This window comes from Myotis myotis, unplaced genomic scaffold (genome assembly GCF_014108235.1).
Source record: "Myotis myotis isolate mMyoMyo1 unplaced genomic scaffold, mMyoMyo1.p scaffold_m19_p_1, whole genome shotgun sequence".
Taxonomy (NCBI): domain Eukaryota; kingdom Metazoa; phylum Chordata; class Mammalia; order Chiroptera; family Vespertilionidae; genus Myotis; species Myotis myotis.
The window spans coordinates 190808049-190834103 of NW_023416313.1; the positions used below are offsets into that span (position 1 = coordinate 190808049).

Consider the following 26055-nt stretch of genomic DNA (forward strand, 5'->3'; position numbering starts at 1 on the left):
GTGAGGCACAGCCCGGGACAGCCCGGGGCCGGCGCGCCGCGGCCACGCGAGGCCCCCGCCGTCACCGCCGCCCTGGCCCCGCCCCCTCGGAGCCGAGGAGCCTAGGCCCGCGGGTCCGCGTCTGCCTGCCCACCGGCAGCCATGCCGCTGTACGAGGGCCTGGGGAGCGGCGGGGAGAAGACGGCGGTCGTGATCGACCTGGGAGAAGCCTTTACCAAGTGAGTGGTCGCGGCGCCGGCTGCGGTCGTCTGGGGAGAAGGGCTGGTGGCCGACACCCAGGCCCGGCTCGGCCCTCATTGCCGGCTCACGTCCCCACTCCCCCCAGTGATGGCCACTGTGATTCCACCGTGGGCGGTGCGAATACTGAGGGTCCGGGGGCGGCCGGGTTCTGACTCCCAGGGAGGCCGCGGAGGCTTGGGGAGAACTGCCTTCGCCGATGCGCGGGGTGGTCGGGTAGTTACCCCAAATCGAACAGACCCTTTGGGGTGACCCCTGCAGGGGATGACAGCGGGGAGCTAGACCCGCTTCCCCTGGGCTTCTCAGCTCAGGACTCTGGCAACCGAGTCGGCAGCCCGATGACCATCTCCATCCTTAACCACTGAAGGAGCGTCTGTGGGTGCTGGAGATCCCAGTGTGTCCACGGCGGGGCCATTGCTCCCCACCTCTTTGACTGGACACGTCAAAGAGGTGGAATCCTATAGATGAGACTCTCGAGATTGCACCCCCCCCCCCAAAAAAAAAATCCTCTTAGATGAGCAAAAATAACATGTTTTAATAGGCAACTTGTAAACACTACTAGAGTAATGTTTCTCAACCTTTTGGATGGCATAGATCCATCCCTCTGACGACCGAACAAAAGCCACATATACACACCTTAATGCACTTGCACCTGGTTTCAGGGATTGGTGCGTATCAAAGTGGGCCTTGGACTCCAGGTTGAGGGCCCTTGTACTGGGCTCCAGACAGAGGAGAGTGACAACCAGAATTGCATCTTGTATATATTTTAAACGGAAACATTTGAAAATCTTCATGTACATAAAATCTTAATGCCTAACATGTAGTAGGTATTTAATAACTTTATTGAATAAACTAGAGGCCCGGTGCACAAAACTCGTGCATAGAGGTCAGGGGGGGATCCCCTCAGCCCAGCCTGCACCCTCTCCAATCCAGGACCCCTCAGGGGATGTCGGAAAACCGGCAGTGGGACATCCCTCTCAAGGGGGACCACTGGCTCCTAACTACTCACCGTCCTGCCTGCCTGGTCACCCCTAACTGCCTCCCCCGCAGGCCTGGGCGTCTCTTACTGCCCCCTCTGCCCACCTCTGCCGGCCTGGTCGCCCCATGCAGCCTGTTCAGTCGTCTGGTTGTTTCAGTTGCGACGGGCTTAGGCTTTTATATAGAGAGAGGGTCAAAGAGCCTATTTAGAAATTGAACCTCAGGTGCACCAGAATTGAATTAAATAGTCCTTGGATTAACTAGTCCATTCTCTTACTATCTGATGCAATATTTTCCCTTGTTTACATTTTTAAATTTACTCTTAAAGGTTTATTTCTAGCATAATAAATATCTTGAGGCTGACACCCAAATATAAATATGTTAAGGAAATGAGAAGCAGAAAGATGCAATACAGGAAGATGACTATTGACAAAGACACCAGTGATAAGATGAATCTATAAAGTAAAAGAAAAATTGAAGCTGACTGATGAGTTGCATCCTGGGAAATTTGAGGAGCACTGGTGCAAGTAAACATGGAGTTGTGGTTAGTAGGAGGTGGAAAGAGCTATTTGGAGATAAATAGGAGGAGAGCAGTACTGCAGACAAGCAGGACAAGAAGAGATAATCCTCAGACTAAACTTAAATGGTGATCATTTTTTAGCAACATTTTAAGCAAAGATGTGTTTCACTAACATGAAATAGAAATGGAAATACCTAGCCCTAGCCGGTTTGGCTCAGAGGATAGAGCGCCAGCCTGCGGACTGAAGGGTCCCAGGTTCGATTACGGTCAAGGGCATGTACCTTGGTTGCAGGCACCTCCCCAGTGGGGGGTGTGCAGGAGGCAGCTGATCGATGTTTCTCTCTCATCGATGTTTCTAACTCTCTATCCCTCTCCCTTCCTCTCTGTGAAAAATCAATAAAATATATTTAAAAAAAAAAAAAAAGAAATGGATATACCTAAATACTCAAGAAAGGGGAATAGTTTTTTAAAAGGATGAAATACTATGCACTATTTAAAATGATAGCAATGAAGCCCTAACCGGTTTGGCTCAGTGGATAGAGTGTCGGCCTGCAGACTGAAGGGTCCCAGGTTCGATTCCGGTCAAGAGCATGTACCTTGGTTGCGGGCACATCCCCAGTAGGGGGTGTGCAGGAGACAGCTGATCGATGTTTCTAACTCTCTATCCCTCTTCCTTCCTCTCTGTAAAAAATCAATCAAATATATTTTTTAAAAAGTTTAAAAAATGAAATGATAGCAATGAAAACTAAATATGAAAAGCTTATTATAAGTTTATTATTATGAGTGTATGATGTATGAATAGTGTGATTCTAACTATGTCAAATATTCATAGTTTAAAAATAGACCAAAAGAGGCCACATGGCTCAGAGGTTGAGTGTTGACCTATGAACCAGGAGGTTACAGTTCCATTCCTGGTCAGGGTACATGCCTGGGTTGGTGGCTCCATCCCTAGTGTAGGGTGTGCAGGAGGCAGCCGATCAATGATTCTCTCTCATCATTGATGTTTCACTCTCTCTTTCTCTCTCTTCCTCTCTCTCTCTCTCTCTCTCTCTCTCTCTCTCTCTCCCCCTTCCTCTCTGAAATCAATGAAAATATGTATTTTTTAAAAATAGACCAAAAGAAAACATGTCAGTATAGAATCTAGTAATATTAGAATGATGCACTAATAAGTAAGTCATATGAATGAAGTCACATAATACAGTACAGATCCAGGGTTGCTAATTTGAAACAGTTTTTCACTTTTAATGTGCAATTATAAATAGATGGGATTAACTTTTTTTTTTTTTGTCCCTTTGAATGTATCAGTGATGTTCCCAGGTGTGTTTGTGTTTTTTAAACAAATACAGAGAAACTTGTTTCTGTGATAAATATATAGAAAGACTGTTATAAGTTGAGTATTTCAATATTCTGTTTATTTTCAGATGTGGATTTGCTGGAGAAACCAGTCCAAGATGCATAATTCCTAGTGTGATAAAAAAAGCTGGCATGCCTAAGGTATTTTCTTAAACAAATTAGAAATAAACACTGTGATGTAAAATGTTTTTAAATGTGACTTCAAATAAGATTGATTAAAACAGTGCTGATTACATACCTTATTACTGTATTCCAAGAAAAAATTTTAAAATCTTTATTTGGTTTATGCATTCCATAAAGTTCACCTGTTTAAGTGTACAATTCACTGATTTTTTTTAGTAAGTTCTATAATCATCACCATAGTCCAGTTTTAAAACTTCTTTGTTATCCCAATAAGATTCCTAATGCCTATTTAGAATTTATACCCATTCCCACCGACAGCCAACCACTCAGTCTTTTTTGTCTCTAAAGATTTGCCTTTTCTGTACATTTTATATAGATGGAATTATATATCAAGAGAAAGTTTTTAATCTTAGTAAAATAATTTTCTGAGCTTTATAATGTACCTTTATTCTTACTATGTTCAAAATATAAGATGGGTCTTCAGTCCTTTATTTGTAAATTCCAAGATCCAAAGAACTGTGAAAAACATTTTTTTAAAAGACAGTTGTTTTTTTGCCAAAGCTAATTTGGCAAATTAGGAATTGTACAACAGTAGAAAGAATAATTTTCCTTGCCATAAATTCACCTTTTAAAATCCAATATAGATATTTCTGCCATAACTTAATATTTGTGTTTCTGAAAAACCTCACTTTGATCACAAACAAAAACAGGCTTATGAAAAAACAGGTTTGGGGTAGACCATATAAAACTCGTAATTGTAATCAGAACACTAGCAAAAACCAGTAATTGATCCCTCAGTTTGGCTTGCAACTGAATGTGGCTAGAGGGTGTCTTGGGGATATTAAAATTAAAAAGAAATGATGGATTGAAAATGTTGGTCAGTAAGTACTGAGACAATACAGATGAAACTGAGCTCTGAGCCAGCCAGTGGGGCTATTGTTAAGGTGGGACCAAGAGTAAATGCAGCCCAAGAAAGAGTAGTGAAAGGGTCCTAGCCGGTTTGGCTCTATGGATATAGCAACGGCCTGTGGAGTGAAGGGTCCTGGGTTCTATTACGCTCAAAGGCACATGCCCAGCTTGCAGCTTGATCCCCAATAGGGGGTGTGCAGGAAGCAGCCAATCAATGATTCTCTCATCACTGATGTTTCTATCGCTCTCTCTCCTCTCCCTTCCTCTCTGAAAAGGGTCCACTCACAAGAGGGCCCCTAATACATAGACCAGGGGTGGGCAACCCCTGGCACGCGTGCCAAACATGGCACGCCAGTAACTTTTGCTGGCACACAAAACCCTCTCTTATAATCTTCCATTTACAGTTTTTTTCTTAATATCGACTTTTTTATTTTCAGATAAATTCAGTGTAGGTGCATCTTAGATAAATAAATAATTTTACATAACAAGTTATCTTAAAGACCATAGACATGGCTGACTTTGAAATGCAGTTGATTGAATTTCAGAGTAGCTCAATTTGGAAGCAGAAATTTATTGACCTTATAGTTGAGTTGGAAAACATTGAAAAAAAGCGATTAATGACAGGAGTACCAGAGAGAAGTGTCGAAAACGAACTATTGAGGACTTGGAATGCCACTCCAGAAAATTTTTTCTGTTTAAAAAACTTTGCAACAGCGTTACTCTCCATGTTTTCATCCACATACGCTTGTGAATCTTTGTTCTCAGTGATGAATTTTGTTAAGTCTCGTAATAGGAGTAGCCTGACGGATGAAAGTAGTAGCTCGTGCATATCTCTGAAGGTCACGAAATATAAACCTGATGTAAAATCTCTGTCATCAGTGATGCAGCAGCAAAAGTCCCACTGATAATATCAAACGGAGTCATAAAGTTTTCTGTCGGACTATCAGTGTACATGTATACATTAAAAAATAAATGTATTTTTCATCATATACTGTGTTTTTGTCGCTCGAATGAATTTTATTATTTCTTCAAGGTTTTTCACATACGTACACCTTAAGAGATATCATGTAGGCGTAACATGTTCTCAAAAAACTAGGGTTGGCACACAGAAGAATTTTGAGTCAGAGATTTTGCTGGTTTTGGCACGCACTCACAAAAAGGTTGCCCACCCCTGACATAGACTCATATAAACTTTTAAAACGTAGGTCTGAAAGAGTACCTACCTGTGTGGCCACCAAGTTAATGACTTGCTTTTTCTTTCTTTCTTTCTTTTTTTTCTTTATTGACTAAGGTATTACATATGTGTCCTTATCCCCTCATTGCCCACCCCCAGCCCCACCCCTGCTCATGCCCTCACCCACTCTGGTGTCTGTGTCCATTGGTTAGGCTTACATGCATGCATACAAGTTCTTTGGTTGATCTCTCCCCCTTATCCCCACCCTCCCCTACCTACCCTCTGAGGATTGATGGTCTGATCAATGCTTCTCTGTCTCTGGATCTGTGTTCATTCATCAGTTTATGTTGTTCATTATATTCCACAAATGAGAGATCATGTGATATTTATCTTTCTCTGACTGACTTATTTTGCTTAGCATAATGCTCTCCAGTTCCAACCATGCTGTTGCAAATGGTAGGAGTTCCTTGTTACACCAGCATAGTATTTCATTGTGTAGATGTATCACAGTTTTTTAATCCACTCATCTGCTAATGGGCACTTAGACTGTTTCCAAATTTTAGCTATTGTAAATTGTGCTATTACTTGCTTTTTCTTGATGAAGGTAATAACTCTGTTATCATATATTCAGTTCCTCTTGCCTAATAGGAACTCATACAAATTTCACATTAATACAGACAGTATTCCCTTATTTAACAGTCAACTATGAGCATGTCTGCTTTTATAAAAGCACTTGTAGCAGAAGAGACTAGCACATCAGTTTGTATTTGGTATTGGGATGCATCATTAAGATCAACAACATATGAAATGTATGGATTCAGAAAATACATTGGTAAGATAAATGAGCATGTTTTAATTTGAAAATATTTATTATAAATTAACAAGTTATTTTAATTTTTTATAGCCTATCAAAGTTGTTCAATATAATATCAATACAGAAGAATTATATTCCTACCTAAAGGAATTTATCCACATACTGTATTTCAGGTAGGATGCAATGCTATTTGTTTTTTTTTTTGTTTTGTGTTTTTTTTAAATGCTCTTTGTTTTTCCCCCCAGCTTTTGTTATTAGATTTTCCTAATGCCAGTCATAGTGATATTTAGTTGTGATATTTATATCTGAAGAAGAAAAAAATTTACTCCATTGCCATTTTTACTTGCTTATTTTCAACCTTTTCCAAATATATTTGAAACTAGAAAACAGTTACGCATAAGGAAATGTTGAAAATAAATAAAATGTCCATTAATAAAAGTGGTTGGGAACTTAAATTATTGTATACCCTTATAATGAAACAGACTTCAGAAAAGAGTTCTGTGTGTGTATGTACTGATACAAAAAGGTGCCTTAGATATATTGGTAATTGAAAACAGCATGTTGCAGAACAACAACTATGGAATGAATATTTCTGTTAAAATATATGCATGCAGTATATTATATTACATATTAAGGAAAATATACAAAATGGTAAAAACAATGTACAAAATGGGTAATAGAAGTGTTAGGGTATTTATATTTTTCAAGTAATAAACTTACATCATATTTGGCGTTTTGTGAGCATATATTTTTTTCTTAATTTTGTAACCTAAAGAAAGAAAATGGCTTTTTAATGGCCCAAGTTATTCAAAGTAGGTTGTTATTTTTGTCTTTTGAGATAAGTTAATAGATGTGAAGTTTCTGACACAGTGCATGAATTGTAGCAAGAGTTCAGTAATGTTATCTTTCCTGGGTAATAAAATGCAGATGTCTTTTTGTTATATAGCATTTTAAACTAATGTAGTATAGTTTCTCTATTAACAAATTGCATTATGTACCAAAATAAATACAAACTATTATTTACTTTTTAAAATTTTTTTTAATTAAAAACCCAAAACTATTACTTTTCAGACATTTGTTGGTGAATCCCAGAGATCGCCGAGTCGTGGTTATTGAATCAGTACTATGTCCTTCCCACTTCAGAGAGACACTCACTCGCGTTCTCTTCAAGTATTTTGAGGTACCTGTTTTATATGTTGTTTTTGGTAGGCACTTAAAGCTTAAACTAAAGGTCCTCATTTATTTCCTTCATTGTATATACTACCCAGTGCATTTGAGGAACCAGATGACAGAGTATTAAGCAAAGCCTCCTGAAATTTTCTTTCTTTGTATAGTTATTTCATGCATAGTTAGCATTTTATCCACTAATTAGATAAATGAAGATTTCTTCTTATTGATTTATTGATGTTTCTGTTATTTATTTATTTTATTGTTAATCCTCATCTGATATTTTTTCCATTGGTTTTTAGAGAGATTGGGGGGTGGGGAGGGGGAGAGGCGAGAAAAACATCTGTGTGAGAGAGACACATCAGTCGTTTGCCTCTGCACTCACCCTGCCTGAGCTGAGTTTGAACCTGCAACCCAGATATGTACCTTTGATGGGAATCGAACCCAAGACCCTTTGGTGCAAGGGCTGAAGCTCTAACCATTGAGCCATTTTGGTCAGGGCTATTTATTTATTTTAATATAGCTTTTTCTGTTTGGGAACTTTCTAATTTTTTTTCCAGAATTGAAAGTTATATTGTTTACTGTGGAGTTTATGATGTGTTTCTTCCAGGTCTTTCTCCTTTCTATTGTTCAGTTATGCTGAGTACTCTGAAGTTTTCAGTTCTTTTATTTTAGGCTTTTAATTCGTATTAAATGGAATTCTCAAGTAATGTTTCCCTTAAACTAGGTAGGCAGTGCCAGGAATGACTCCTACGTGTTGATATTAGTGATATTTCTTATAACTTTCATTTCATAGGAGTTAGGATTATTTTAAAGACCAAATTACGATTTCACATTATTAAGTTTCATATTCTAAGAAAAGATCATACAGATAATCTTTATTAATAAAATTTTTAAAAATCTCTACCTTAGGAATTTAGGATTTTTCAGCAAGGGAAACTAGAAGATTGTATAAAATGTGTTCAGCATAGAAATTCTGTGCATAGTCTTGTGCACTGAAAGGTCACTGATTCAATTGCTGGTCAGGGCACGTACCCAGGATGCAGGTTCCAGTCTTGCTCGGGCTCCATGTTAGTTGGGAGACAACCAACTGATGTTTTTCTCTCTCTCCCTCTCCCTTCTCTCCTCTCTCTCAAAAGTAAATAAAATAAAAAAGAAAGGAAGAAAGCCCGCCGTGTGTGGCTCAGTTGGTTGGGTGTCATCCCAGGCACTGTGAGGTCACTGGTTTGAATCCCCATCAGGGCACATGACTGGGTTTCAGGCTCCATCCTCAGTGGGAGGTGTGCAGGAGGCAACCAATCGATGTTTCTCTCTCATCAATGTTTCTATCTCTCCTTTCCTCTCTCTGAAATCAATAAAATCATTTTTTTAAAGAAATTAATCATATATAAGTATTTTTTCATACATTCTACTGAGCTCAAAATATATAAAAAATCATAATGTCTTTATGAGATAGGGCAATTAATATTTCTAAGTTAATTATGTATTAAGACAGAGAAACAGGTTACATTCCTCTTATCCTTAGATTTAGGAGTTTGGTTTTCAGTAGAGAGAACACAGACAAAAACAAGAAATCATGGCAGCTTTTATCTGAATAAAACAGATGATTCTCTGTGTTTATACTTAGAGTTTTAGTTGTGTTTGTGTATCCTTATATCGTATATAACTAGAATACCTGCTATTGCAATTTAAATAGGGGAATATAGCCATTATTTTATTTGTCACTTGGTTATGATGGACTTTCATGTTTTGATTGAATATTTAATATTTGAAGTGCCACCAGAACTGGCAGATTTTCACTGAAAAATGTTATACAGAACTAAGGATTTTTATAGTTCTTCCATTTAATTTTAACTGCTATGTTATAATGGTTTTAAAATATAGTTCATATTACAAACTTTGTGGATTGTGGATTGTCTTTGTGGATAAAGACAATCAAGAATTCTTTTTCTGTGTTTTTGTTTTGATGGTAAAAACATCTTTTTATTTTTAAATTTAGCATTTTCCCCTGAATTTATGTTTCTAGATCTGTTCTTTTATCTCTCAGTTTTCCCTCTAAGAGAGAGAAAAAGAATTTAAAGAATTTCTTTTTCATATATTTTTATTGATTTCAGAGAGGAAAAGAGAGGGAGAGAGAGATAGAAACATCAGTGATGAGAGAGAATCATTGATCAGCTGCCTCCTGCACGCCCCCTACTGTGGATCAAGCCCGCAACCCAGGCATGTGCCCTTGACTGGAATCAAATCTGGGACCCTTCAGTCCGCAGGCCATCACTCTATCCACTGAGCCAAATGGGCTAGGGCTTAAAGAATATTTTTATTTATTACACTGTATTTTGATTATGTGTAAATTCAAATAAATCACCAAAGCAGTTCTTAATTTAGTGCCATAAAATTGTTGACTAGATATCATAATATAAATAAATAAAACATTCCCTTGAGTGTTTTTTTTAATATATTTGAAATGTAAAGCAAGCACTTTCAACTACTGACACTCATTCTGCTTTTGTTGTTTGCTAGGTTCCGTCTGTCTTGCTTGCTCCAAGCCATCTAATGGCTCTTCTGACACTTGGGATAAACTCTGCTATGGTCCTGGATTGTGGATATAGAGAAAGCCTGGTGTTACCTGTATCTTTTTTGTCAACAAGCTAATTTTGCAAATTTTTACTCTACTTTAAAATAATTGGGCTAATTAAAAATGGTTTTTATTACGTCAAACTATTTTGGGTTACCATGTACAGATATAAATTATCATGTGGAAAAAATTCACAAGGTTGTGAGACTTTTAATTTACTTTTTGTAGAAATTATTATTATGACTTGGTCCCAGTATATACTCCAGGGATTAGACCTCATAAATATTATGTTCAGTTCTTAGGAGGAGCATCAGCTAATTGGACATATTAGAGAAGTTAACTAGGATAGTCAAGTTTTAAGAAAAGATCATACAGAGAGTAATTGGAGAAACTTGAAATGCGAAAGTTAAATCAAGAAAAATGAAAACTTAATGGTGATATGAAATCTGCCCTCCAATAGCTGTAGGGCTCACTGTGGATATTGAATACATTTTTCTCTCTTATCTCCAGAGACTGTCATGGCAGCAGTATGGCACAGGGTTTATGGGTTTGGGTTTTGGAATCAAGTATGTGTAAATCTCAGCTATGCTTCTTACTAGTTGTATGATACTGCTCAAGTAGCTTAATCTCTTTGGGCCTCAGTTTCCTTTTCCATAAAATGGGAATTATAATAATTCCAGCTGATAGAGGCATTGTGTGACTTGAGGAAGGTAATGTATGTAAAGTATTTTGCAAAGGACCTGGCACATAGTAACTTGCTCAGTAAGTGCCATAGTTTTTTGTGTTTTTTTTAAAATATGTTTTATTGATTTTTTTACAGAGAAGAAGGGAGAGGGACAGAGAGTCAGAAACATAGATGAGAGAGAAACATCGATCAGCCGCCTCCTGCACACTCCCCACCGGGGATGTGCCCGCAACCAAGGCACATGCCCCCGACCAGAATCGAACCTGGGACCCCCAGTCCGCAGGCCGACGCTCCATCCACTGAGCCAAACCGGTCAGGGCAGTGCCATAGTTTTATGTATTCACAACATCAGGAAATACTCTCTAGTAATTCAAGCTGTCCCAGAATGGAACTCCTGACTATAAACTGGTAAATTCCTTTTCATTAGAAGCATTTAAGCAGAGTATATGTATCTCAGAAATATTACAATGGATATTGTTACATTGAAAAGGAGGTTGAAATACATTTATTTATTAGGAGAAATACTTAGGGAAAAGGAATCAAGAATCATTGACTCCTAAGGAACTAAATTAGGCAATAGCTTTTTAAATATAAAGCGTTTTATGTGTTAAGTCTCATAACAGCCGTGTAACTTAAATATTATTCTCATTATGTAAATGAGAAGATTAGAAGTTTGGATAGGTTGTTAACTCAGGGTCATACAAGCATATAGCCAAAATATATACTCATGTTTGTTGCCAAAGCCAATGCTTTTACCAATATACTTTTTTCCTTTTTATAAATACTATACTGACAGAACATCAGCAAAAACAATATATAAAATAAGGTAGCAAACCCACAGTACAATATTCTGCACTATTCTCTCAGTACTGTTTAATAGAAATACAATATGAGACATAATATAATTTAAAATTTTTCTAAGCTTCATTTATAAAGTACAAATGAAAGAGACTAATCAATATGAAAATAGCCGTAACCGGTTTGGCTCAGTGGATAGAGCGTTGGCCTGCGGACTGAAGGGTCCCAGGTTCGATTCCGGTCAAGGGCATGTACCTTGGTTGCGGGCACATCCCCAGTAGGAGGTGTGAAGGAGGTAGCTGATCGATTCTCACCGATGTTTCTAACTCTCTATCCCTCTTCCTTCCTCTCTGTAAAAAATCAATCAAATATATTTAAAAAATAAAATAAAAATAATGAGATATTGTACTAGGGGCTTTTTTGTATTAAATCTAAATTTGGAAGTTTGGTGTGGAGTTTAGTCTTTTCATCTGAATTTAGACTAGCCACATTTCAAGTGCTGAATTAGCCACATGTGGCCAGTGTCTACTTTATTGGACACCCCAGCATTAACTAATGAATTCTGTGTGTGTGTGTTTAACCTTTTTCTTTGGGGAAGAATATGAAAAAAGACTATGATTTTTCTGTAACTTTAAAAAATAAGAAATAAGCTGCCTGCGTGGCCCAGTGGTTACGCGTTGATTCCTGGTCAGGGCACATGCCCAAGTTATGAGCTCGATCCCCAGTGTGGGGCATGCAGGAGGTAGTCTATCAGTGATTCTTTCTCATCGATGTTTCTATCTCTCCCTCTCCCTTCCTCTCTGAAATCAATAAAAATTAAAAATTTAAATAAGTAAGAATTTGCTGATTTCAAACAATACTGCAGAAGGTGAGGAAAATATCAAGGAAACCACATTTTATCTCCTAAAATAGTAATGTCCTTGACTACCCTATAGATATATGAAGGAATCCCAGTACTAAATTGCTGGGGAGCACTCCCCCTAGGAGGAAAAGCTCTGCACAGGTAAGTGTCTTAGAATCTAGCACATTTTCTTTACTTGTGTCACAAAAACAGATGCTAATTTTTTGACAGTGTTTAGTAGATGACTTATAATATGGACAGTTAATGTTACTCATTTCATTCTCTGTTAGTCTTTAGTATATTTATCTTTTAAAAATAAAACCGCTTTTCTTAAAGCATCATAATACATTATATAGTAAACATCCATTATAATAAAGGCCTAATATGCTAAGTGTCCTGTTGTCCAGTCGGCCATTCAACCAATCAAAGTGTAGTATGCTAATGATATGCTAAAGCTGCTTAACCGCTCACTATGATGTGCACTGACCACCAGGGGGCAGACACTCCAACTGGTAGGTTAGCTTGCTGCTGGGGTCCAGCTGATCAGGACTGAGCTAGATACGCCGGTCATGCCCAGGAGCCCTCCCATAGTCCCTCCCCAGCTGGCCAACCTCTCGTGTCCCTCCCAGGCCCTGATCGTGCACCAATGGGGTCCCGCAGCCTGGACTGCACCCTCTGGCAATCCAGTGCCCCTCAGGGGATGTTGGAGAGCCGGTTTTGGCCTGATCCCACAGGCCGGGCCAAGGGACCCCACTGGTGCAGTATTAAATAAGAAAAGGATATCAGTTGTAGTATTTTAGTTCCAGTAACCTTTTTTTACTTTCAGGGAGTTGGAAACTCAACTATTGGAGCAATGTACTGTTGACACAGGTGCTGCTAAAGAACAGAGCCTTCCCTCTGTGATGGGTAAAGTCATTTTAAACTATTTAAGTGTGGTTTACATTATTCGCTTTTCATTTTTCAATTCATGGGTTTTGTTTGTTTTTATTAATTTCAGAGAGAAAAGAAGAGGGAAAGAGAGAGATAGAAACATCAATGATGAGAATCATTGATTGGATGCTTCCTGCATCCCCACCCCCCCCCCCACCCCCCCCCACCACCACTGGGGACTGAGCCCACAACCAGGGCATGTGCCCCGACCAGGAATTGAACCATGACCTTCTGGTTCATAGGTCAGTGCTCAACCACTGAACCACACTGGCGGGGCACAACTCATGTTTTTTTTTTAACTCCAAACTTTTGACATTGTTAATTATCATGTACTCTTGATGTTACTTCTTCCTTTGACTTTCAGGAATGCTGTTGATTCTCAAACGTATCTCTGGGCCTGACCCTTCTAAACTTCATTTCATATTTCCAACTGGTCATTAGATGTAAACTAGGCATGTCTCTAGGCATCTCAAACTTAAGACTTAAGTGAACATGTTATCTCCTTCTCTAAATCCATTTCAGTGAATCATTCTTAGATAAGGATAACATATTTATGTCGTTCTTTTTAGAAAACTGGGAGTTATCAGGTCCTTTGTCCTCCCTTAGAAGTCTCTTTTAAATTCCATCTTTTTAAAAAATCATCCACACCACTGAACATCTGAAAACAAGGACATTGTAAACTAGGCCCTCATTATTACAATTGTGATTACACTGCTCTTTTGCTTGAGAACTTTTGTTGGTTCCCACTGGCTAAAATCCAAATTATCCATTTTTAAAAAATATATTTTATTGATTTTTTACAGAGAGGAAAGGAGAGGGATAGAGAGTTAGAAACATCGATGAGAGAGAAACATCGATCAGCTGCCTCCTGCAAAACCACTACTGAAGATGTGCCCGCAACCAAGGTACATGCCCTTGACCGGAATCAAACCTGGGACCCTTTAGTCTCCAGGCTGACGCTCTATCCACTGAGCCAAACCGGTTAGGGCCCAAATTATCCATTTGATATACATGTTTCTTCACAATCTGACTTTATTCTGCCTCTTAGCCTTAACTGCTAAACTCAGCCCTTTGCATTTATTTCAACTGTAGTAAATTTCATATGGTCTTCTAGGGATCATAGCACTACAACCCTGTGCCTTCCTTTATTCTATTGCTTTACCTGGAATGCTTTTCTTAGTTGGGGTTTTGATTCTTCTGCATGACTAATCTGGAATGTCATTTAATTTTGAAGCCTTCCCTGTTTTTCCTAAAGCAGAATAAATTGCTCCCCTATCTGTTAAGCCTTCAACAGTAATGACTGTAGCACATGTAACATATTTTCCTCTTAGCTTACCAGTTTCCCTCAGTAGACTTTGAGGATCCCTGTCTTATTTATTTTTCAATAGAATCTAATATAGTGCCTGAACACTGAGTAAATGTTGGAAAACCCTGGCCAGGTGGCTCATGTGGTTGAAGTGTCATCTCATACACCAAAAGGTGGCAGGTTCGATTCCTGATCAGGACACATACCTATGGTACAGTTTGATCCTTGGTTGGGGCACATATGGGAGGCAAAAATAAATTCTATACAAAATATTATGCTTTTTTATTCTCCCAAATATAAGTTAAAAATTCTGAGTTCACATCCTGGCGAAGTTGGTTAGAATTCACCCTATACACTGAAAGGTCGAGGGTTCAATTCCGGTCAGGTGATTGCCCAATCCTGTGCGGGAGGCAGGCAAACTGAGCAACCGAGGTTTGAGGTTTCTCTCTCTTTTTCTCTCCCTCTCTCTCCCTCAGGTGAGGATTAAAAAAAAAAAAAAAAGAAATTCTGAGTTTAGAAGATTTTGTATTTTGGTTAGAAAATTTTGTTGCTGAGTCTGATTTGGAAAACAAGATTTTTAGCAGCAAAATCACATATCCAAACATCCATCTTCCAAGGCTTTCTGTATAGATTTCTTTGATTAAGTACTGTCTCACTCATTTTTTATTTTATTTTATTAAATATATATTTTATTGATTTTTTACAGAGAGGAAGGGAGAGGGATAGAGAGTTAGAAACAACGATGAGAGAGAAGCATCGATCAGCTGCCTCCTGCACACTCCCCACTGGGGATGTGCCCGCAACCAAGATACATGCCCTTGACTGGAATCGAACCTGGGACCCTTGAGTCCGCAGTCCAACACTCTATCCGCTGAGCCAAACCAGTTAGGGCTCTCACTCACTTTTTAAAATGTTGCCTTTACCTTGAAGGAAAAAAGTAGCAGTCTGCATGTGATCCTTTTTCTAAAATATACTAGAGGCCTGGTGCACAAAAATTTGTGCACTCGGGGGCGGGGGGAGGGGGTCGCTCAGCCCGGCCTGTGCCCTCTCGACGTCTGGGTCCCCTCGGGAGATAACGTCCTGCTGTCTTAGGCCTGCTCCAGGGTGGCAGAGGGCAGGCCCAATCCCTAGGTGCAGCCTCTGGTCGGGCTCAGAGCAGGGCTTATTGGGGAGTTGGGGCACCGCTCCCTGTCATGCACAGAGCAGGGCGACTCGGGAGGTTGCCATGCCACCCTCAGTCACGCTCAGGGTAGGGCTGATTGGGGGGTTGGGGCACCGCCCCCTGTCACACTCAAGGTAGGGTCGATGGAGAGGTTGCGGCGCCACCCCCTGTCACACACAGAGCAGGGCCCATCAGGGGGGTTGAGGGTCCGTACCCTGTCACGCACAGAGCAGGGTCGACCAGGGGGTTGGGGAGCCCCCCCCTGTCATGCACAGAGCAGGGCCCATCAGGGGGTTGGGGAGCTCCCCCCGCCACTCACAGAGTAGGGCTGATAGGGGAGTTGGGGCACCGCCCCCTGTCACACACAGAGCAGGGCAGATCGGGGGTTGGGGCGCCGCCCTCTATCACCCACAGAGTAGGGCCAATCAGGGGGTTGGGGCGCCGCCACTCTCACACTCAGGGCAGGGCCGATGGGGAGGTTAGGGCTCTACCCCATCACACACAGAGCAGGTCCCGTGGGGGGGGGGCGTGGTTGGGGTGCCGTACCCTGTCACACACAGAGCAGGGCTGATCAGGGGGTTGGGGCGCCGCACCCTGTCACACACAGAGCCGTAGGGCAATCGGGGTTGGGGAGCTCCCCCCTATCAGGCACAGAGCAGGGCTGATCAGGGGGTTGGGGCGCCGCACCCTGTCACACACAGAGCCGCAGGGCAATCGGGGTTGGGGAGCTCCCCCCTATCAGGCACAGAGCAGGGCTGATCAGGGGGTTGGGGCGCCTTGCCCTGTCACGACAGAGCAGGGTGGATAGGGAGGTTGTGGCCCCGCCCCCTGTCACACACAGAGCCGCAGGGCAATCAGGGGGTTTGGGTGCTGCCCCCTGTCACGCTGATCCTGGTGCCGGGAGGCCTCTTGGCTCTGCTGATCCCGGTGCTGGGCTTTTACTATATAGGATAGAGGCCTGGTGCACGGGTCGGGGCCGGCTGGTTTGCCCTGAAGGGTGTCCTGGATCAGGGTGGGGGTCCCCACTGGGGTGCCTGGCCAGTCTGGATGAGGGGATGATGGCTGTTTGCAGCTGGTCACACACCCTTCAGGGTGGGGGTCCCCACTGGGGTGCCTGGCCAGTCTGGGTGAGGGGCTGAGGGCTGTTTTCAGGCTGGTGTGTGACTGAAGCTCCCAACCGCTCCTTTTTTTCTTTTTTTTTTTATTCTGGGCCAGCTTTAACTCTGGCTCCAGCTCTGAGGCCACTGCTGCTGAAAGCAGGTATCTGGTTTGTTTGGGTTCTATAATCGAAACAATGCATAACTCCAACTCTGAGATCCCGGCTCGCTGAAAGCAGGTTTCTGGGGTTTTATTTAGCTTCTATATTTGTTACAATGTTTCAAACTGCAAGCTCAGAGGCCGGCAAGGCAGGCGGGGAACGTTGGAGTCCTCCGTCACTGAAGCAAGCAAGCCTCATGTTAGCTTCCAGGTGCCTGGCTGCCGGCCGCCATCTTGGCTGGCAGTTAATTTGCATATCACCCTGATTAGCCAAAGGGAAGGGTAGCAGTCGTACACTAATTACCGTGTTTCCCTTTTATTAGATAGGATATTAGGTTAGCATGTTACTGACAATCATGTGTTATAGCAAAGATAAGTAAACTTGAAATTTCACTCTTTGTAAAATAAAAATAACTCATATTTAAGCCCTGTATTTCTTCTAAGTGCCACAAGATAACCAACAAATCTCTTATGGTAGAAAAGATTTTCTTTTCTTTGTATGGTAGAAAGGTAATTTCTGTCTAATGCCAGTTATTTCACTACATTTTTAAGGGATCTTATTTTTGTCAAATTTATGAGTAGTGACAGGCAGTAGTGCTTTGTGCACACCTGGCTTTAACTTCTGTGCTTTGGCTTGGCTTTGAATGATGAAATTTCTTCCCTAAAAGCAAATTTAATTATTCTATTTGTTTTTTTTTTTTTTAATTATAGTACTGCCTGCCTGGCGTGGCTTAATGGTTGGGCGTTGACCTGTGAACCAGGAGGTCAGGGTTTGATTCCTGGTCAGGGCACATGCCTGAGTTGCAGGCTCGATCCCCAGTAGGGGGCATGCAGGAGGCAGCCAATCTATGATTCTCTCTCATTATTGATGTTTCTATCTCTCCTCCCTTCTTCTCTGAAATCAACCAAAAAATATATATTTTTTAATTATAGTACTTAAAATTTTGCTGAAATGGAAATGTGAATGCAATATAAGAGACTGTTTTTGCTTATAAGATTGTATAGTTTTAAATAAAATTTCTGTTTTAGGTTCAATTCCAGAAGGTGTCTTAGAGGACATTAAAGGTAAACTAAGTTCCTATTTTTGCCCCTTTGATTCTTTAGTATTGGTTTGGATGGCATGTGTTTTAAAATATTTACACAGATACAAAATGTACTAAATTCATTATGTAATTCCCAAAAATATTTCATATATAGGCTATGGAATAATGTAAATTTTTTATTTTTCTCCAGATTTATGTAAGCTCTTGGCATTTTTTATGATGTGTTTATTGAAGAAACTTTTCAATTACAGATATAATATACAGGGTTCAAGAAAATTAGTACTTTCCAAAGTATGAACTTATAGTTAAATTGCTTAAGAAAGCCACTGGTTTTATGTCGTGTAGGTTTTTTTTCTTAAAAAAAAGAGAAGTCAATAAAACTATTTTAAAAAAATAAGATAAATAAATAAAAATAAAGAAGAGCACCTTTCCCTGCCAACTATATGTGATCTTGCAGGCTGGTATTTGCCTTACTTAGAAAGTTCATAGGACTTGAATAAAATATAACATATATAAGTAACTTGAGCACCTAGCTTATTGTCTAACATATTAAAATTGTGGATTCTTAAGTATATTTTGAATTAGTGAACGAAAATGATTTTATATATGTAAATATATATTTAACTATGTTTTGTAAATAATTAACCAAATCACTAGATTTCTTGCACTCAACATCAGTTTTGTTTCTACTAAAAAAATGTTTTATACCTTACCTGTTTCTGAGAATAACTTAAAGAGCTTATTATAAAAGGTACTTTGCAGTAGAAATAATATTTAAAAGAAGAAATTTTAAAGTATAAAAACAAAAATGGTTCTATAGTGGAAGGAAAGTTATAGTATTGGGTTGTGGCAAAAGGGAGAAAATAATCATGCCAAAAAACTGAAAACTAAGGAGTGTTATTATAACTAGGAGCAAAATTTGGCTTTGTGTTCTAACCAACCAAGATTTAAAAAAAAGAATCAGCTAGATAATTACATAAGATTAGATATAGAGATATGGATCATCTTGTTCAAAGAAACATTCTATTCACTTACACATTTTCATGATGCTAAAATTTATTTTTATTATGGTAATCTTTATATAAGGAATAGTTTCCTCAAAGGTGTTTTTTTTAAATGTGGTTTTATGTTAGATGAACACATGTCTTATGACTCCTCGATGAACAGCAAGGTTTTTTATTTGTGAATAAATTGTTATAAGCTAGCTAAAGACAGGTATAGCTTATAAAAGTTGAATGAGTGGATAATTAGTATGTCTACTTGAAGGGGATTTTTTTTTAACAGAGACATAGATTGACTCAATCACAAACCATAACTAACTCTCCTTTTCTTTCCAGTGCGCACTTGCTTTGTAAGTGATCTGAAACGTGGACTAAAAATCCAAGCAGCAAAATTTAATATCGATGGGAATACTGAGGTAAGTTCATAATAAATGTATATTCTTTTTTCAGAAGCTTATTTGTATTTATTTATATATTTACATTACTTATATTTCAGCGTCCCTCACCACCCCCAAATGTTGACTACCCATTAGATGGAGAGAAGATTTTACATGTCCTTGGATCAATCAGGTTAGACCTTAATTTTTATGAGCAAAATAATGAACTAAAATAAATTGTTGGCCTTTCAAAGAATTTGCTTCCACAAGGCAGAAGCTTGTCTCTCATTTAAGAGAAGTTCAGATGTAGATAGTCCAGGGATGGTATGACAGCTCCCATCAGGGACCCAAACATTTTTTCTCTATTATCTTTGGGGTGTAGCCTTTTTCCTTGGGGCAGTGATGGCGAACCTATGACATGCGTGTCAGAGGTGACAGGCGAACTCATTTTTGGGGTTGATTTTTCTTTGTTAAATGGCATTTAAATATATAAAATAAATATCAAAAATATAAATCTTTGTTTTACTATGGTTGCAAATATCAAAAAATTTCTATATGTGACACGGCACCAGAGTTAAGTTAGGGTTTTTCAAAATGCTTACACGCCGAGCTCAAAAGGTTCGCCATCACTGCCTTGGGGTCTAGTATAGTTGCTGGAGTTATAGCTAATACATCTACGTTTCAAGCAAGCTGTTCTAGGAAGGGAAAGAAAAAGGAATCATCCTCTTTTTTTATGGAGGCTTTCTAGAAGTTCCATATACCCCTTCTGCCTCCATTTTATTGTCTGGTACTTAGGTACATCTAGCAGCAAGAAGGGCTGATAGAGTGTTTCTACTTGGGGCATTATATCCACTATAAAAATGGAGTCCTATCTTCTTTAAATTTTCAAATAATTGTAGATTCACAGGAAGTTGCTAAGGTAATATAGAGAAGTCCCATATGTTCTTCACCCAATTTCTCTCAATACTTATATCTTACATAACTATAATACAGTATCAAAACCAGTAAATTGGCAGTGGTGTAATGTATATGAATAGTTCTGTGTAATTCTAACACAGGTAGATTTAATCACCACCACCACAGTCAAGATATAGAACTATTCTGATGCCACAAAGATCTTCCTTGTGCTGCTCAAAATAGGGTTCTTTTAATTTGGGGGGTGGCGGGGGCCAGAAAAAAATGAAAAGTGGATATTTTATTAGGCAACTAGCAATGTTGGCTATGTATTATTTTACAAACAAATGCTTTGGGGGAGGAGGATTTTGTTTGTTTTTATTTTTTATTTTGTTTATTTATTTTTGTAATCTTCACCTGAGGATATTTTTCCATTGATTTTTATAGAGACTTGGAGAGAGAAACCTCCCCTGGCTGGAATCAAACCCTGGACCCTTTAGTCCACGGGCTGCCGCTCTATCCACTGAGCCAAACCAGCTAGGGCAGATTTTGTTGTTTTTAGACCTCTTGTATTACTGATCTGCTTGTTGAGTCTTATTAATTTTTATAGAATGCTATTCCTTTTCTGTTATTAAGTTTAAGGAGGTATAGCTGGACAAAATAGATATAAATCTATACATAATAATAATTGTAGACAATACTTAGGGAGTGCCTTCTATGTGCCAGGCACTGTTGTATTAACTCATTGAATCATCACCTCAACACCTGTGAGGCAGGTACTATTATTCTCATTTATAAATGCAAACATGTTGTATTTTAGTAATTATTCTACATTAACAAGATATTGGTACTTTAAAATGTGTCAGTAGAACTAATGGTATATTCTGTATCATATTATGTGATGCCAACAAAGCACTCTTTTTTTAATCTCATTAGGGATTCGGTTGTGGAAATTCTTTTTGAACAAGATAATGAAGAGAAATCCGTTGCCACTTTAATATTGGATTCCCTTATGCAGGTATTTTTATTTAGTAAAACGTTTAAATTGATGACTATAGCCCTTTAGAGAAAATTTTAAAATTTACATTCTTTAATTTTAGCCATCAGTTACATTATTTTTTTTAAATATATTTTATTGAATTTTTACAGAGAGGAAGGGAGAGGGATAGAGAGTTAGAAACATCGATGAGAGAGAAGCATCGATCAGCTGCCTCCTGCACACTCCCCACTGGGGATGTGCCCGCAACCAAGGTACATGCCCTTGACTGGAATCAAACCTGGGACCCTTCAGTCCGCAGGCTGACGCTCTATCCGCTGAGCCAAACCGGCTAGGGCACGTTATTTTATTTTTAGTGTTGTTTTGTTGTTTGTTTGTTAGTTTTTTTGTTAATCCTCACCCGAGGACATTTTTTTCATTGATTTTTAGGGAGTGCAAGAGAGAGGGAAAGACAGTGAGAAACATTGATGTGAGAGAAACACATCCATTGGTTGCCTCTTGCATGAGCCCTCCTTACCAGGGCCTGGGCCAGGGAGGAGCCTGCAACCAAGGTACATGCCCTTGACTGGAATTGAACCCAGGACCTTTTAGTCCATAGGCCGATGCTCTATCCACTGAGCCAAACCGGCTAGGGCTGGTTATGTATTTTAGCTCTTATGTTAAATGTAATAATTATTTAGTTTTACTTTGGCACTATGATATAGTACCTAAAATATTTCAAACTTAGGGATAGTAAGTATTATGGACATATCATTCATTTTTCCATAGTAGCAATATCAGATTTTTATTTTGTAGCTAGTATGGTTTATAGTTTTTTCAAATGCAGGTTTGGGAAATATTGAATTTTAAATCTCAGTGTGTATATGATAATTTTTCTCTTTTGTTTAATGATTGTGGAATCATAGAACTTTATGTGAAGTACATCACATTGGAAGATATTGTCTACCTCTAGAGCTCCACTCAAGAACTTTTATGAAAAATATAACATCAGTGAAGGATTTTAACATTTCTAATTCTTAGAGAGCGCTAATATGGAAACAATTTTTCCAAGAATGTTATCTTCCCACTCGACAGTTGGCTCTGGATATAATATTGTGAAGTTCTCTATGAGTATATGGCAATATTAGGGTGGTTATATTTGCAGCATTTAAAACTCCCTTGTCAAAGAAACCTTTCTGTGGCCCTTTTGTAGTACAAATAATTATCTATTTAATGTGTAATAGTTAAGCTATATATTTTCTTAAATTTAGCTAAGCATTATTTATACAGTTAATGATAAATCCTTTTTTTTTTCTTTCTCTTTGATAACAGTGCCCGATAGACACCAGGAAGCAATTAGCAGAGAACTTGGTAATCATAGGTGGCACATCTATGTTGCCAGGATTTCTCCATAGATTGCTTGCAGAAATAAGGTATTTGGTAGAAAAACCAAAGTATAAGAAAACACTTGGCACCAAGACATTCCGTATTCATACTCCACCTGCAAAAGCTAATTGTGTGGCCTGGTTGGGAGGTAAGAATTTAGTTTTTAAAATATAATGATTATATACTAATTGGTTCCTGAGTAGTATAACTAATGGAGATACAGAATAGATGGTTCAATGTCCAAAATTGCTCACTTAATAAACTAATAGAACTATTAAAGAATTTTTATGAATATTCATTTTTCCTTAAATTGTTCATTTTCAGAATTATACACCTATTTCTCTTGGCATTTGCATTTTAATTTTTTAAAAAATTTTTAAAACATTTTTATTGATTTCAGAGAGGAAGAGAGAAGGAGAGAGAGATAGAAACACCAATGATAAGAGAGAATCATTGATCGGCTGCCTCCTGCACACCCCACACTGGGGACTGAGCCCGCAACCCCGGCATGTGCCCTGACTGAGAATCCAACTGTGACCTCCTGGCTGATAGATCAACTGATGCTCAGCCACTGAGCCACACCGACCAGGCTGCACTTTGATTTTTTAAAATAAACTTCTTTGTCCAATTAGAGTCATCCCTCATAATAGTGGGGGCTGTGGATTTAGTCCAGTGATGCTACTACCATTTTTTCTTTCTTTTTTTTTTTTTGTAAATCCTCACCCAAGGATATTTTCCCATAGATTTTTAGGGAGAATGGAAGAGAGAGGAAAAGACAGAAACATCTATGTGAGAGAAACACATCAATTGGTTACCTCCTGCACAAGCCCTGACCAGGGCCTGGGCAGGAGAGGAGCCTGCAACCAAGGTTCATGCCTTTGATTGGAATGGAACCCAGGACCCTTTGATCTGCAATCTGATGCTCTATCCACTGAGCCAAACTGGCGAGGGGCCTACTACCGTTTCTTAAAACATGTTTTATTCCTTAGAGAAAGCTAATCTGTGAGCCATATGAAAATTGATTCTTTAGGCATAACAGTGGACACAGTCAATAGTGTGGTGAAGGCTGAGGGGTAGTTGTGGAGTGGGGGAGTCAGTGGGGGTAGAAAAGGGGATATCTATAATACCTTCAACAATAAGGATGGATTAAAAAATTGATTATTTTATAATTATACTTTCTTTTGTGACTGAGTTCATTGAATGTTTTAGAAAATGATAGTTTCTAAATAAGGAAGTTGAAATAAAGAAATAGCCTAACAAAGAGACTACTTTAAAGAGAAAAACAATCATGAATGTGTATTTTTGTATACATTCTGATTTGTGTTTAATGATGCAGTTTTAGCTAATAGGAATCAGGATCTTTCTGAGAGAAAAACAAAGTATTGACTTTTTAAATGTATCTCTAGTAAAGTTTCATCAAAATGTAATTTTGATCTAGGACAAATGGATTTAGTTACTAAATTATATTTTAAAGACTGCCTTGGGGTATATTTATAAGGTCTTCAGCATAGACTCTTATCTTTTCTTTTAATATATTTTATTGATTTTTTTTTACAGAGGGGAAGGGAGAGGGATAGAGAGTTAGAAACATCGATGAGAGAGAAACATCGATCAGCTGCCTCCTGCACACTCCCTACTGGGGATGTGCCCACAACCAAGGTACATGCCCTTGACCAGAATCGAACCTGGGACCCTTGAGTCTGCAGGCTGACGCTCTATCCACTGAGCCAAACCAGTTAGGGCTAGACTCTTAGGGTATGATGATGCTTTTTGGGTTTTGCAGTGCCATTTTATTTATTAACATATAATCTTAGAGTTGTGGCAAAGAAAAACTAAGGGTATTTATTGTATTTACGGAGTTGAAAATACTTTCCACCTCTCTCTGCCTCACTTGCTTTTAGACACAGTAATGCTTGTTACATTTTTCACTGTAATCTGTTATAGGCCATAACACAGTAGTTATGGCTTAACCTATTATTTGAAATATTAGAGGCCTGGTGCACAAAATTCGTGCACTTTGGAGGGCGGTCCCAGCCTGGCCTGTGCCGCTCACAGTGTGGGAGCCCCGTGATCGATTGCCCCAAAGAGGTAGGCCCCACCCACCCATTCAGGGCTCCTTGATGGATTGCCCCAAAGAGGTAGGCCAGAGCTGTGGGACCCCTGGCATCGCCACGGGCCCGCCTCGGCGCCATGCACGCAGCGTCAAGTCCCCACCCACCACACGCACCTTGCCACGCATGCAGCCCCACCCACCTGCGCATGCCTGCTGGGCACGCAGCCTCCTGGTGATGGATTGTTACCGTGTGAGGGCATCGCCCGTGAGGGCCTGACGACTACATAGGCTTTTATTAGTATAGATAGAATGTAGAACAGCTTAACTGGAATTAATTTGAGTTGCATGTTGGATTTTACCTTTCTGTCTTGTAATATAATGAAGTGGGTGTGTGTGTACATAAAATTTTCAAGTAAAAGTTTTCATCTTAGTTATAAAAATATTTTTTATCATCCAGGAGCTATTTTTGGAGCACTGCAAGACATACTGGGGAGCCGTTCTGTCTCAAAGGAATATTACAATCAGACAGGGCGTATTCCTGATTGGTGTTCTCTTAATAACCCACCTTTGGAAATGATGTTTGATGTCGGGAAAACTCAACCACCTCTGATGAAAAGAGCATTTTCCACTGAGAAATAAAAGTTTGAATAAATTCAACTTTGTTTCATTTCATCTATCAGACCAATTATAAGCAAATTGTACAAAGTATGCAAGACGCTGTTAGAGACAACTTTTGTGGAAGTGAAAGCATTTCTGTAATTACTTTTCACATTATTTAATACTTTCGACTTTTGTTTTTCTTGTGTAGTGGTAGAATGGTAGCTGATGCTTATGAAATACATTGTATTTCTATCAATAAAATATAGTAAAGCAGTCTTGTTTTGGAAGTTTTTTACATAGTACACTTTTTGTTCATTTTTTGTGGGTATACATATATATTTTATTGATTTCAGAGAGGAAGGGTGAGGGAGAGATAGATAGAAACATTAATGATGAGAGAGAGAATCATTGATCACCTATTGGGGATTGAGCCCCCAACCCTGGACATGTGCCCTGACCAGGAATTGAACCATGACCACCTGGTTCATAGCTGGATGCTCAACCACTGAGCCACACCAGCCAGGCACATAGTACATTTTTAAAAAAAGAATAGCCCTAGCTGGTTTTGCTCAGTGGATAGAGTGTCGGCCTGTGGACTGAAGGGTCCTGGGTTCAGTTCCATGGGCTCGATCCCCCATAAGGGGGCGTGCAAGAGGCAGTTGATCATCATTGATGTTTCTCTCTCCCTCTACCTTCCTCTCTGAAATCAATAAAGAAATACATATTTTTTAAAAATAAACTATATTAAAGGTTATAAAAATGAAAAAAAAGAATAGTAACATTTCCTCCATGATTCACAGGCCTAGGCATTGGAGATCCCAATAATTTCATTATTTTTAGCAATTATTTCATTTAAAGAATAATATTACCATAACCAATTATTTCAGATATTAACA

At 39.2% G+C, this 26055-nt stretch overlaps 1 protein-coding gene across 1 annotated transcript; it reads left to right on the forward strand.

The window, feature by feature from the left end:
- Positions 1-60: 60 nt before the first annotated feature.
- On the forward strand, positions 61-25432 carry ACTR10 (actin related protein 10). Its single transcript, XM_036308590.1, has 13 exons — positions 61-218; positions 3157-3229; positions 6199-6281; positions 7180-7288; positions 9796-9903; positions 12269-12336; positions 13001-13080; positions 17859-17894; positions 19210-19289; positions 19370-19443; positions 21081-21162; positions 22453-22654; positions 25017-25432. Exons 1-13 carry the CDS (start codon positions 142-144, stop codon positions 25196-25198), a joined length of 1254 nt encoding a protein of 417 aa, XP_036164483.1. The 5' UTR covers positions 61-141; the 3' UTR covers positions 25199-25432.
- Positions 25433-26055: the final 623 nt, after the last annotated feature.

Coding starts and splice junctions, on each gene's coding strand:
- ACTR10 (XM_036308590.1), top strand. CDS start 142: ATGCCGCTGTACGAGGGCCTGGGGAGCGGCGGGGAGAAGACGGCGGTC. Junction 7,289..9,795: donor TTCTCTTCAAGTATTTTGAG/GTACCTGTTTTA, acceptor GTTGTTTGCTAG/GTTCCGTCTGTCTTGCTTGC. Junction 19,290..19,369: donor ATATCGATGGGAATACTGAG/GTAAGTTCATAA, acceptor CTTATATTTCAG/CGTCCCTCACCACCCCCAAA.